General features: G+C 48.1%; 1 protein-coding gene across 4 annotated transcripts in view; it reads left to right on the plus strand.

The window, feature by feature from the left end:
• The window catches only part of AASDHPPT (aminoadipate-semialdehyde dehydrogenase-phosphopantetheinyl transferase), a 128,005-nt gene that overhangs the window by 34,648 nt on the left and 78,333 nt on the right, over positions 1-15,024 (plus strand). For all 4 annotated transcript variants that reach the window (XM_063951568.1, XM_063951567.1, XM_063951565.1 and 1 more), the window contains exon 2: positions 99-324. In XM_063951568.1, the coding sequence (XP_063807638.1) occupies positions 99-324 (226 nt within the window). The remainder of the gene's footprint in view (positions 1-98; positions 325-15,024) is intronic.

A 15,024-nucleotide genomic window follows, 5' to 3' on the forward strand; every position in this document is an offset into this window, starting at 1 on the left:
CCAACCCATGTGGCAAAATGTTGTTTCACCACCGGGGCTTTGGTAGAAAAGGTTTTTGGATCGGACTGGAAATTTCTCATGATCCTTTTATTTTCCAGGCTGGTCGTCTTCTGATCAGAAAGTTAATAGCAGAAAAGCTCACAATACCGTGGAACAAGATATTGTTGGAAAGGACAGCGAAGGGGAAACCGTTCCTGGCCAATGACATTGCTCCTCAGTACCCAAACTTTAATTTCAATGTCTCGCACCAAGGGGATTATGCTGTTCTTGCTGCCGAGCCGGAGCACCAGGTCGGAGTTGACGTAATGAAAACAGACCTCCCAGGTATACTACCGGCATATTTTTTATTATTATTATTATTATTATTATGTGATGCTATGAGATAGTGCTAGAAGAGATATTCTCAGGTAGGCTTTAGGCTCAGCTCTAAATATAATAAATAACATTTAAAAAAATGACCTCTGTCTCCACACGCTAGTACTATCTGTGGCCTTCCGCTCCTTTCTATATTGTTTATCAGTGCTCCTCACAGTGTCTAAGCAGTATGCTCTTCGTGAATAATCTCGGCCTCTTCTCTTATTGCAAGTGTCTCAAGCTCTTTATATTGTGATTAAAAAATTAGGTTTTGGCTGGGCAAGGTTGTGTGTTCAGAAATACAAGGATGTGCTGGGGGTGGGGACGGGGGCGTGGGGTTGGTAGGGTATGGAGTCTGTGGTCCATTTGTGGATTCATGAAGTAAATACTGAATGGATGCAGCATACAGTTGGCCGATGTATGTCCATTGATGGATCCATTCCAGATGGTTTTACACCATCGAGGTGGATGGTGACCATCGATGGATAACTCACCGATGGCCATTCCCCGGGCAGCATTCACTGACATCCTCCTCCCTTGTACTCCGCTCGGCTGGCAGAGTTTTACGGAATGAAGCGATCGCGTCATGACGTCACAACGCTATCGTTCATCCTCCGGGCCAGCCGAGCGGAGTGTAAAGAGGGGGGAGGGGGAGCAGTAGCATGCCCGGAAAATTTTTGGGGTTGCCAGTCTGCACATCGCAGCTGGTCCTGGAAATTTTCCTGGCATACCACTGAAGGGGTCAAGAGAAGTATTTTTGTTTGGTCCAGTGCAGCTGTTCCATGGGATAGCAGAAGATGAAACTCTCCTCACGTAGTTAAAATTTGATGGCTTTAAATTAGTTTTATATCTCTGTTCTAATTCTAGAAGCCCTGCTGTAAATGGGGTAATTAGGTGACTATGGGCCAGATGTACTAAGCCTTGGAAAGTGATAAATTGCACGGTAATAAAGTACCAACCAACCAGCTCCTGTCATTTTTCAACCTGTAACATGGCAGCAAAGAGCTAATTGGCTGGTACCTTATCACCGTGAAATTATCACTTTCTCTAACGTCCTAAGTGGATGCTGGGGACTCCGTCAGGACCATGGGGAATAGCGGCTCCGCAGGAGACAGGGCACAAAAATAAAGCTTTAGGATTAGGTGGTGTGTACTGGCTCCTCCCCCTATGACCCTCCTCCAAGCCTCAGTTAGGTTTTTGTGCCCGTCCGAGCAGGGTGCAATCTAGGTGGCTCTCCTAAAGAGCTGCTTAGAAAAAGTTTTTAGGTTTTTTATTTTCAGTGAGTCCTGCTGGCAACAGGCTCACTGCATCGAGGGACTTAGGGGAGAGAATTTCAACTCACTTGCGTGCAGGATGGATTGGATTCTTAGGCTACTGGACACCATTAGCTCCAGAGGGAGTCGGAACACAGGTCTCACCCTGGGGTTCGTCCCGGAGCCGCGCCGCCGACCCCCCTTACAGATGCTGAAGATTGAAGGTCCGGAAACAGGCGGCAGAAGGCTCTTCAGTCTTCATGAAGGTAGCGCACAGCACTGCAGCTGTGCGCCATTGTTGTCACACACTTCACACCAAGCGGTCACGGAGGGTGCAGGGCGCTGCTGGGGGCGCCCTGGGCAGCAATATTTAATACCTTTATGGCAAAAGAATACATCACATATAGCCATTGAGGCTATATGTATGTATTTAACCCATGCCAGATATCTAAAACTCCGGGAGAAAAGCCCGCCGAAATAGGGGGCGGGGCTTATTCTCCTCAGCACACAGCGCCATTTTCCTGCTCAGCTCCGCTGTGAGGAAGGCTCCCAGGACTCTCCCCTGCACTGCACTACAGAAACAGGGTAAAACAGAGAGGGGGGGCATTTTTTGGCGATATTTTGATATATTTAAGCTGCTATAAGGAACAACACTTATATAAGGTTGTTCCCATATATATTATAGCGCTTGGGTGTGTGCTGGCAAACTCTCCCTCTGTCTCCCCAAAGGGCTAGTGGGGTCCTGTCTTCGATAAGAGCATTCCCTGTGTGTCTGCTGTGTGTCGGTACGTGTGTGTCGACATGTATGAGGACGATGTTGGTGTGGAGGCAGAGCAATTGCCGATAATGGTGATGTCACCCCCCAGGGAGTCGACACCGGAATGGATGGCTTTGTTTATGGAATTACGTGATAATGTCAGCACATTACAAAAATCAGTTGACGACATGAGACGGCCGGCAAACCAGTTAGTACCTGCCCAGGCGTCTCAGACACCGTCAGGGGCTGTAAAGCGCCCTTTACCTCAGTCGGTCGACACAGACCCAGACACAGACACTGAATCTAGTGTCGACGGTGATGAAACAAACGTATTTTCAAGTAGGGCCACACGTTATATGATCACGGCAATGAAGGAGGCTTTGCATATCTCTGATACTGCAAGTACCACAAAAAGGGGTATTATGTGGGGGGTGAAAAAACTACCTGTAGTTTTTCCTGAATCAGAGGAATTAAATGATGTATGTGATGAAGCGTGGGTTAACCCAGATAGAAAAGTGCTAATTTCAAAAAAGTTATTAGCATTATACCCTTTCCCGCCAGAGGTTAGGGCGCGCTGGGAAACACCCCCTAGGGTGGATAAGGCGCTCACACGCTTATCAAAACAAGTGGCGTTACCGTCTCCTGATACGGCCGCCCTCAGGGATCCAGCTGATAGGAGACTGGAAACTACCCTAAAAAGTATATACACACATACTGGTGTTATACTGCGACCAGCCATCGCCTCAGCCTGGATGTGCAGTGCTGGGGTCGTCTGGTTGGATTCCCTGACTGAAAATATTGATACCCTGGATAGGGACAGTATTTTATTGACTATAGAGCAATTAAAGGATGCTTTCCTTTATATGCGAGATGCTCAGAGAGATATTTGCACTCTGGCATCGAGAGTAAATGCGATGTCCATATCTGCCAGAAGGAGTTTATGGACGCGACAGTGGTCAGGTGATGCGGATTCCAAACGACATATGGAAGTATTGCCGTATAAAGGGGAGGAATTATTTGGCGTCGGTCTATCGGATCTGGTGGCCACGGCAACTGCCGGAAAATCCACCTTTTTACCTCAGACCCCCTCCCAACAGAAAAAGACACCGTCTTTTCAGCCGCAGTCCTTTCGGTCCTATAAGAACAAGCGGACAAAAGGACAGTCATATCTGCCTCGGGGCAGAGGAAGGGGTAAGAGAGGGCAGCAAGCAGCCCCTGCCCAGGAACAGAAGCCCTCCCAGGGTTCTGCAAAGCCCTCAGCATGACGCTGGGGCCTTACAAGCGGACTCAGGAGCGGTGGGGGGTCGACTTAAGAATTTCAGCGCACAGTGGGCTTGCTCACAGGTGGACCCCTGGATCCTGCAGGTAGTATCTCAGGGTTACAGGTTGGAATTCGAGAAGTCTCCCCCTCGCAGGTTCCTAAAGTCTGCTTTGCCAACGTCTCCCTCAGACAGGGCGACGGTATTGGAAGCCATTCACAAGCTGTTTTCTCAGCAGGTGATAGTCAAGGTACCCCTCCTACAACAGGGAAAGGGGTATTACTCCACGCTATTTGTGGTACCGAAGCCGGACGGCTCGGTAAGACCTATTCTAAATCTGAAATCTTTGAACCTGTACATACTCAGAGCAGTGATAGCGAATCTGGAAGAAGGGGACTTTATGGTGTCCCTGGACATAAAGGATGCTTACCTGCATGTCCCAATTTGCCCTTCACATCAAGGGTACCTCAGGTTCGTGGTGCAAAACTGTCATTATCAGTTTCAGACGCTGCCGTTTGGATTGTCCACGGCACCTCGGGTCTTTACCAAGGTAATGGCCGAAATGATGATTCTTCTGCGAAGAAGAGGCGTATTAATTATCCCTTACTTGGACGATCTCCTGATAAGGGCAAGGTCCAGAGAACAGCTGGAGGACGGAGTAGCACTAACCCAACTAGTGCTGCAACAACACGGGTGGATTCTGAATTTTCCAAAATCTCAGTTGACCCCGACGACACGTCTGCTGTTCCTGGGAATGAGTCTGGACACGGTTCAGAAAAAGGTGTTTCTTCCGGAGGAGAAAGCCAGGGAGTTATCCGAACTTGTCAGGAACCTCCTAAAACCAGGGAAAGTGTCTGTGCATCAATGCACAAGAGTCCTGGGAAAGATGGTGGCTTCTTACGAAGCGATTCCATTCGGCAGATTCCACGCACGAACTTTTCAGTGGGATCTGCTGGACAAATGGTCCGGATCACATCTGCAGATGCATCAGCGGATAACCTTATCGCCACGGACAAGGGTGTCTCTTCTGTGGTGGTTGCAGAGTGCTCATCTGTTAGAGGGCCGCAGATTCGGCATACAGGACTGGGTCCTGGTGACCACGGATGCCAGTCTGAGAGGCTGGGGAGCGGTCACACAGGGAAGAAACTTCCAGGGAGTATGGTCAAGCCTGGAAATGTCTCTTCACATAAATATACTGGAGCTAAGAGCGATTTACAATGCTCTAAGTCTGGCAAAACCCCTGCTTCAGGGTCAGCCGGTGTTGATCCAGTCGGACAACATCACGGCAGTCGCCCACGTAAGCAGACAGGGCGGCACAAGAAGCAGGACAGCAATGGCAGAAGCTGCAAGGATTCTTCGCTGGGCGGAAGATCATGTGATAGCACTGTCAGCAGTATTCATTCCGGGAGTGGACAACTGGGAAGCAGACTTCCTCAGCAGACACGATCTACACCCGGGAGAGTGGGGACTTCATCCAGAAGTCTTCCACATGATTGTAAACCGTTGGGAAAAACCAATGGTGGATATGATGGCGTCCCGCCTCAACAAAAAACTGGACAGGTATTGCGCCAGGTCAAGAGACCCTCAGGCAATAGCTGTGGACGCTCTGGTAACACCGTGGGTGTTCCAGTCAGTGTATGTGTTCCCTCCTCTGCCTCTCATACCAAAAGTACTGAGAATTATACGGCAAAAGGGAGTAAGAACGATACTAGTGGCTCCGGATTGGCCAAGAAGAACTTGGTACCCGGAACTTCAAGAGATGCTCACGGAGGATCCGTGGCCTCTACCTCTAAGACGGGACCTGCTTCAGCAGGGACCGTGTCTATTCCAAGACTTACCGCGGCTGCGTTTGACGGCATGGCGGTTGAACGCCGAATTCTAAGGGAAAAAGGCATTCCGGAAGAGGTCATTCCTACACTGGTAAAAGCCAGGAAGGAGGTGACTGCACAACATTATCACCGCATTTGGAGAAAATATGTTGCGTGGTGTGAGGCCAGGAAGGCCCCCACGGAGGAATTTCAACTGGGTCGATTCCTACATTTCCTGCAAACAGGATTGTCTATGGGCCTCAAATTGGGGTCCATTAAGGTTCAAATTTCGGCCCTGTCGATTTTCTTCCAGAAAGAATTGGCTTCAGTTCCTGAAGTCCAGACTTTTGTAAAAGGAGTACTACATATACAGCCCCCGGTTGTGCCCCCAGTGGCACCGTGGGATCTTAATGTAGTCTTGGATTTTCTCAAATCCCATTGGTTTGAGCCGCTCAAATCGGTGGAGTTGAAGTATCTTACATGGAAAGTAACCATGTTACTGGCCTTGGCTTCAGCCAGGAGAGTATCAGAATTGGCGGCTTTATCATATAAGAGCCCATATCTGATTTTCCATACGGACAGGGCAGAACTGCGGACGCGTCCTCATTTTCTGCCTAAGGTGGTGTCAGCGTTTCACCTGAACCAGCCTATTGTGGTGCCTGCGGCTACTAACGATTTGGAGGATTCCAAGTTGTTGGACGTGGTCCGGGCATTGAAAATATATATTTCAAGAACGGCGGGAGTCAGAAAGTCTGACTCACTGTTTATATTGTATGCACCCAACAAGATGGGTGCTCCTGCTTCTAAGCAGACGATTGCTCGTTGGATTTGTAGCACAATTCAACTTGCACATTCTGTGGCAGGCTTGCCACAACCTAAATCTGTCAAGGCCCATTCCACAAGGAAAGTGGGCTCATCCTGGGCGGCTGCCCGGGGGGTCTCGGCATTACAACTCTGCCGAGCTGCTACTTGGTCAGGGGCAAACACGTTTGCAAAATTCTACAAATTTGATACCCTGGCTGAGGAGGACCTTGAGTTCTCTCATTCGGTGCTGCAGAGTCATCCGCACTCTCCCGCCCGTTTGGGAGCTTTGGTATAATCCCCATGGTCCTGACGGAGTCCCCAGCATCCACTTAGGACGTTAGAGAAAATAAGAATTTACTTACCGATAATTCTATTTCTCGTAGTCCGTAGTGGATGCTGGGCGCCCATCCCAAGTGCGGATTGTCTGCAATACTTGTACATAGTTATTGTTACAAACAAATTCGGGTTGTTATTGTTGTGAGCCGTCTGTTCAGAGGCTCCTACGTTTGTCATACGGTTAACTGGATTCAGATCACAAGTTATACGGTGTGATTGGTGTGGCTGGTATGAGTCTTACCCGGGATTCAATATCCTTCCTTATTGTGTACGCTCGTCCGGGCACAGTATCCTAACTGAGGCTTGGAGGAGGGTCATAGGGGGAGGAGCCAGTACACACCACCTAATCCTAAAGCTTTATTTCTCTAACGTCCTAAGTGGATGCTGGGACTCCGTAAGGACCATGGGGAATAGCGGCTCCGCAGGAGACAGGGCACAAAATAAAACCTTGAGATATCAGGTGGTGTGCACTGGCTCCTCCCCCTATGACCCTCCTCCAAGCCAGTTAGATTTTTGTGCCCGGCCGAGAAGGGTGCAAACTAGGTAGCTCTCCAGAGCTGCTTAGAATAAAAGTTTAGTTAGGTTTTTTTTTTATTTTCAGTGAGTCCTGCTGGCAACAGGCTCACTGCATCGTGGGACTAAGGGGAGAAGAAGCGAGCTCACCTGAGTGCAGAGTGGATTGGGCTTCTTAGGCTACTGGACGTTAGCTCCAGAGGGACGATCACAGGTTCAGCCTGGATGGGTCACCGGAGCCGCACCGCCGTCCCCCTTACAGAGCCAGAAGAGACGAAGGTCCGGTGAAAGCGGCGGCAGAAGACATCCTGTCTTCAAGACTAAGGTAGCGCACAGCACCGCAGCTGTGCGCCATTGCTCTCAGCACACTTCACACTCCGGTCACTGAGGGTGCAGGGCGCTGGGGGGGAGCGCCCTGAGACGCAATATAACACACATATACCTTAGCTGGCAAAAGGAATACATCACATATAGCTCCAGGGCTATATGGATGTATTTTTCCCCCTGCCATTTTACACAAAAAAGCGGGAGTTAAGGACGTCGTGAAGGGGCGGGGCCTATCTCCTCAGCACACTGGCGCCATTATTCCCTCACAGCTCCGCTGGAAGGACGGCTCCCTGATTCTCCCCTGCAGTACTGCATCTGATTCAGGGTAAAAAAGAGAAGGGGGGGCATTTTGGCAGCAAATAACTAGATTAACAGCAGCTATAAGGGATTAACACTTATATAAGGTTATCCCTGTATATATATAGCGCTGGGTGTGTGCTGGCAGACTCTCCCTCTGTCTCTCCAAAGGGCTAAGTAGGGTCCTGTCCTCTATCAGAGCATTCCCGGTGTGTGTGCTGTGTGTCGGTACGCGTGTGTCGACATGTATGAGGAGGAAAATGAGGTGGAGGCGGAGCAGTTGCCTGTGTTAGTGATGTCACCCCCTAGGGAGTCGACACCTGACTGGATGATTGTGTTTAAGCAATTAAGTGATAATGTCAGCAATTTACAAAAAACTGTTGACGACATGAGAAAGCCGGCAAATCAATTAGTGCCTGTTCAGGCGTCTCAGACACCCTCAGGGGCCCTAAAACGGCCGCTACCTCAGTGGGTCGACACGGATCCAGATACAGATACTGAATCTAGTGTCGACGGTGACGAGACAAACGTAATGTCCAGTAGGGCCACACGTTACATGATCACGGCAATGAAAGAGGCATTGAACCTTTCTGACACTACAAATACCTCAAAGGCGGGTATTATGTGGGGTGTGAAAAAACTGCCAATAGTTTTTCCTGAGTCTGAGGAAATAAATGAGGTGTGTGATAAAGCGTGGGTTTCCCCCGATAAAAAACAGCTAATTTCTAATAAGTTATTAGCACTATACCCTTTCCCGCCAGAGGTTAGGGCACGGTGGGAAACACCCCCTAGGGTAGATAAGGCGCTCACACGTTTATCTAAACAAGTAGCGTTACCGTCCCCTGATACGGCCACCCTCAAAGAACCAGCTGATAGGAGGCTGGAAAATATCCTGAAAAGTATATACACACATACTGGTGTTATACTGCGACCAGCAATCGCATCAGCCTGGATGTGCAGTGCTGGAGTCGCATGGGCGGATTCCCTGACTGAGAATATTGATACCCTGGATAGGGACAATATTCTGTTAACTATAGAACATTTAAAGGATGCATTGCTATATATGCGTGATGCGCAGAGGGATATTTGTACCCTGGCATCAAGAGTAAGCGCAATGTCCATCTCTGCCAGAAGAGCATTATGGACCAGACAGTGGTCAGGGGACGCAGATTCCAAACGGCACATGGAAGTATTGCCGTATAAGGGGGAGGAGTTATTTGGGGCTGGTCTAACAGACCTGGTGGCCACGGCAACGGCTGGAAAATCCACCTTTTTACCCCAGGTTACTTCACATCAACAGAAAAAGACACAGTCTTTTCAAACTCAGTCCTTTCGTTCCCATAAGTACAAGCGAGCAAAAGGTCACTCTTTTCTGCCCAAGGGCAGAGGAAGAGGAAAAAGGCAGCACCATGCAGCCGCTTCCCAGGAGCAGAAGCCCTCCCCTGCTTCTGCCAAGTCTTCAGCATGACGCTGGGGCTTTACAAGCAGACTCAGACACGGTGGGGGCCCGTCTCAAGAATTTCAACGCGCAGTGGGCTCACTCGCAAGTGGATCCCTGGATTCTACAGGTAGTATCACAGGGGTACAAACTGGAATTCGAGGCGTTTCCTCCTCATCGGTTCCTGAAGTCTGCTTTACCAAAGTCTCCCTCCGACAGGGAGGCAGTTCTGGAAGCCATTCACAAGCTGTACTCCCAGCAGGTGATAATCAAGGTACCCCTCTTACAACAGGGGAAGGGGTATTATTCCACACTATTTGTGGTACCGAAGCCGGACGGCTCGGTGAGACCAATATTAAATCTAAAATCTTTGAACACTTACATAAAAAGGTTCAAATTCAAGATGGAGTCACTCAGAGCGGTGATAGCGAACCTGGAAGAGGGGGACTATATGGTGTCGCTGGACATCAAGGATGCTTATCTCCACGTCCCAATATATCCTTCTCACCAAGGGTACCTCAGGTTTGTAGTACAAAACTGTCATTATCAGTTTCAGACGCTGCCGTTTGGATTGTCCACGGCGCCTCGGGTCTTTACCAAGGTAATGGCCGAAATGATGATTCTTCTACGAAGAAAAGGCATCTTAATTATCCCTTACTTGGACGATCTCCTGATAAGGGCAAGAACCAAGGAACAGTTAGAAGTCGGAGTGGCACTATCTCAGGTAGTGCTAAGTCAGCACGGATGGATTCTAAATATTCCAAAATCGCAGCTGATTCCAACGACACGTCTACTGTTCTTAGGAATGATTCTGGACACAGTCCAGAAGAAGGTGTTTCTCCCGGAGGAGAAGGCCAGGGAGTTATCCGAGCTAGTCAGGAACCTCCTAAAACCAGGACAGGTCTCAGTGCATCAGTGCACAAGGGTCCTGGGAAAAATGGTGGCTTCTTACGAAGCGATTCCATTCGGAAGATTCCATGCAAGAACTTTTCAGTGGGATCTACTGGGAAAATGGTCCGGATCGCATCTTCAGATGCATCAACGGATAACCCTGTCGCCAAGGACAAGGGTGTCTCTCCTGTGGTGGCTTCAGAGGGCTCATCTACTAGAGGGCCGCAGATTTGGCATTCAGGATTGGATCCTGGTAACCACGGATGCCAGCCTGAGAGGCTGGGGAGCAGTCACACAGGGAAGGAATTTCCAGGGCTTGTGGTCAAGCATGGAAACATCTCTTCATATAAACATTCTAGAACTAAGGGCCATTTACAATGCCTTAATTCAAGCAAAACCTCTGCTTCAGGGTCAGGCGGTGTTGATCCAGTCGGACAACATCACGTCAGTCGCCCACATAAACAGACAGGGCGGCACGAGAAGCAGGAGGGCAATGGCAGAAACTGCAAGGATTCTTCGCTGGGCGGAAAATCATGTGATAGCACTGTCAGCAGTGTTCATTCCGGGAGTGGACAACTGGGAAGCAGACTTCCTCAGCAGACACGACCTTCACCCGGGAGAGTGGGGACTTCACCCAGAAGTCTTCCACCAAATTGTACACCGTTGGGAAAGACCAAAGGTGGACATGATGGCGTCACGTCTAAACAAAAAACTGGACAGATATTGCGCCAGGTCAAGGGACCCTCAGGCAATAGCAGTGGACGCTCTGGTAACGCCGTGGGTGTACCAGTCAGTGTATGTATTCCCTCCTCTGCCCCTCATACCGAAAGTATTGAGAATCATAAGAAGGAGAGGAGTAAGAACTATACTCGTGGTTCCGGATTGGCCAAGAAGGTCTTGGTACCCGGAACTTCAAGAGATGCTCACGGACGAACCGTGGCCTCTACCTCTAAGACAGGACCTGCTACTGCAGGGGCCTTGTCTGTTCCAAGACTTACCGCGGCTGCGTTTGACGGCATGGCGGTTGAACGCCGGATCCTGAAGGACAAGGGCATTCCAGAAGAAGTCATCCCTACTCTGGTAAAAGCCAGAAAGGAAGTAACCGCAAAACATTATCACCGCATTTGGCGTAAATATGTTGCGTGGTGTGAGGCCAAGAAGGCCCCTACACAGGAATTTCAACTGGGTCGTTTCTTGCATTTCCTGCAAACAGGACTGTCTATGGGCCTAAAATTAGGGTCCATTAAGGTTCAAATTTCGGCCCTGTCGATATTCTTCCAGAAAGAACTGGCTTCAGTACCTGAAGTTCAGACATTTGTGAAAGGGGTGCTGCACATACAGCCTCCTTTTGTGCCTCCAGTGGCACCTTGGGATCTCAATGTTGTGTTGAGATTTCTAAAATCACACTGGTTTGAACCATTGTCTACGGTAGATTTAAAATATCTCACGTGGAAGGTGTCGATGCTGTTGGCCTTGGCTTCAGCTAGGCGTGTGTCAGAATTGGCGGCTTTATCATGTAAAAGCCCTTACCTAAATTTTCATTCTGACAGGGCGGAATTGAGGACTCGTCCTCAATTTCTACCTAAGGTGGTTTCTGCATTTCACATGAACCAACCTATTGTGGTACCTGCGGCTACTAGGGACTTAGAGGACTCTAAGTTGCTGGACGTTGTCAGGGCCTTGAAAATATATGTTTCCAGGACGGCTGGAGTCAGGAAAACTGACTCGCTGTTTATCCTGTATGCACCCAACAAGCTGGGTGCTCCTGCTTCAAAGCAGACGATTGCTCGTTGGATTTGTAGTACAATTCAGCTTGCACATTCCGTGGCAGGATTGCCACAGCCAAAATCAGTAAAAGCCCATTCCACAAGGAAAGTGGGCTCATCTTGGGCGGCTGCCCGAGGGGTCTCGGCTTTACAACTTTGCCGAGCAGCTACTTGGTCAGGGGCAAACACGTTTGCTAAATTCTACAAATTTGATACCCTGGCTGAGGAGGACCTGGAGTTCTCTCATTCGGTGCTGCAGAGTCATCCGCACTCTCCCGCCCGTTTGGGAGCTTTGGTATAATCCCCATGGTCCTTACGGAGTCCCAGCATCCACTTAGGACGTTAGAGAAAATGAGATTTTACTTACCGATAAATCTATTTCTCGTAGTCCGTAGTGGATGCTGGGCGCCCATCCCTAGTGCGGATTGTCTGCAATACTTGTATATAGTTATTGTTACAAAAAATTCGGGTTATTATTGTTGAGCCATCTTTTCAGAGGCTCCTTTAAATTTATCATACTGTTAACTGGGTTCAGATCACGAGTTGTACGGTGTGATTGGTGTGGCTGGTATGAGTCTTACCCGGGATTCAATATCCTTCCTTATTATGTACGCTCGTCCGGGCACAGTATCCTAACTGGCTTGGAGGAGGGTCATAGGGGGAGGAGCCAGTGCACACCACCTGATATCTCAAGCTTTTATTTTGTGCCCTGTCTCCTGCGGAGCCGCTATTCCCCATGGTCCTTACGGAGTCCCAGCATCCACTACGGACTACGAGAAATAGATTTATCGGTAAGTAAAATCTTATTTTTTGTGCCCTGTCTCCTGCGGAGCCGCTATTCCCCATGGTCCTGACGGAGTCCAAAGCATCCACTACGGACTACGAGAAATAGAATTATCGGTAAGTAAATTCTTATTTTTTAAGGCTCAGTACATCTCCCCCTATGGGTTTGATTCAGAGATGGACACTAATTCATATGCAACTACGGTCGCACAGCAAGGCCGCAGGGAGTGAGACACCAGAGCCACTGTTACTGTGTGCGGGATCGCAGGCGCTTTCTGAGACATGACCCATAAACCGTTGTGACACAGCTGCGCATTTGCTTCCATTCTCCGTAACCGCCCCCCAAACATCTCTGCAGCCTCAGTCACAAGACCACCGTGGCACAGGGCAGTGCCACTCAGATGTAGTATATGCAGTTGGACGATAATTGCGCAACTACAAAAACATCAGGTTTGCATACAGCTCTGATCTCCTGCGTTCTCTCCATCTATGAGTCCTAATGTAAAACGCCCCCACAGCCTTATGCGCTTTCCAAATGAAAGACTGGATGAGTTCCGGTGTGTAATATACAAATAGTGTAATATACAAATCCGTTTCACAATTGTCAGGCTGTTGAGAAGAAGGGAGAGTGGTTAGAGATTGGCTTTGGTCCAGTTTTAGCATCACATTCTTCATATAAATAATTGTTGTCTATCAGTAATGACGGACTTTCACGTGCACATAAAATGCGCTTTTAGACCGACGGGCAGTTCATCTAACAGCCTGCGGATATTGTGGCCTTTCGCTGTGAGACCTATCTTAGGGTATTGCACCTGATATCTGCGCTTCTCCCCTGGGGAGGAGACATTTCCCCATTCATTCTCTTGTCAGTCGGTCAGCCGGATGCCATTGCATGCACTGCCCAATGCGGCCAACTTTAAATTTAGAAAATATCGCAACGGATGATATTTTCAGATTGGTCGCCTGCACATACTGTACAATTATCTGGGTAATCTGCCGATATAGGGCGGATTGACCAGATAATGTAATGTACAGTATATGCCCAGCATTGGTGATATAATCTAACATGTCTACTGTGGCCTGGGGCATAATATATAGACTCACCGCACTGGCTTGAGATGTCTTCACCTACTGTATGTGTTAATCTGTGGGTAAAATACAATTTCCTAAATTTCTTCTTAAATTCCTCTGAGGTTTAGGGGACGACGGGGGAGATGAGATCGATCAAAGTGGAGTCAGCTATGATGTTAATGTTTCCACCTACAATTCATTTAAGGCCCATATGCACGGTGAGATTCGGGCTATGCGCTTATGTGCTTGTGATACTGACTATGTGCGATTTTGGCTAAATGTAAATTTTGACTATCTCTTCTATAGAGAGAGTCAAAATTGACTTGCCTGCACAGTCTATCTAGTCTTGCGATGCCGACCGCGCATCGGCATCGAATCAGGATCGCAAGGTGACTTTCACCTTGCGATCTGCACTAACTTTTCTTACGATTTTGACTATATAGTCAAAATCGTAAGAAAATATCTCACCGTGTGTACACACCCTTACCGTATGATTTATTTACTGCACAATTCACCTGTAAATAAATACACTCTACTGTATTGAAATTGTAAATCCCGTCAGCAAATAAAACACAGATAATAAACTATTTAGAAAATAAACCACCCTGTCTTTTATTCTCCCAAATAGTGGCCCCCATTTATCAAGCTTTGGAGAGTGATAAATAGCGCGGTGATAAAGTATCAACCAATCAGCTCCTAACTTCAGTGTCACAGGCTGTGTTTGATACATGACAGTTAGGAGCTGATTGCCTGGTACTTCATCACCGTGTTATTTATCACTCCAAGGCTTGATAAATGGGGTCCAGTGTTTTCTAGTTGGGTAAGTAAGCCTAACTGTCTGGTGAGAGGGATATCCGTGCTTATTAGGAGAATTGAATCCCTTGATGTTATGTGAAATCAGTTTAAGGGGAGTTTCAAATTAGTCCCGAAAATGTTTTGAATTTTTTTTTGGTGGCCTATTCAATTAGCCCGCGTATTTCCTGCCGATATTAGGCATGCAAAACAAAATCCCTGATAAGTGCTGGCATTGGATACCGTACTAATAGTCGACAAATGTTGCAACAAGACCAGTCTAGGCATGAAAGTGTTGATCAACAAACTACACCTGTTTTGTGTAAAAGTATCGGAATTCCCACTCTCACTATTGACCACCAAGTACTGCCCCCACTAAGATCTAGTTCAAGAGTTGGCACTGTAAAGATGTCTTCAGCCGCTCCTTGGTTTATGAGAAATTGCAAGCACAGCCTAATATAATGCAAATCGTTTCTTAAAAAGTAAACCAAAATAAAGTGTACTGTCATCTTGGAAAAGGCTAAAAGGTGGACAAGCATTAATAGCAGACAGAACCTCCAAAAATGACACGCAAA

This window comes from Pseudophryne corroboree, chromosome 2 (genome assembly GCF_028390025.1).
Source record: "Pseudophryne corroboree isolate aPseCor3 chromosome 2, aPseCor3.hap2, whole genome shotgun sequence".
In the NCBI taxonomy this organism is placed as follows: Eukaryota; Metazoa; Chordata; class Amphibia; order Anura; family Myobatrachidae; genus Pseudophryne; species Pseudophryne corroboree.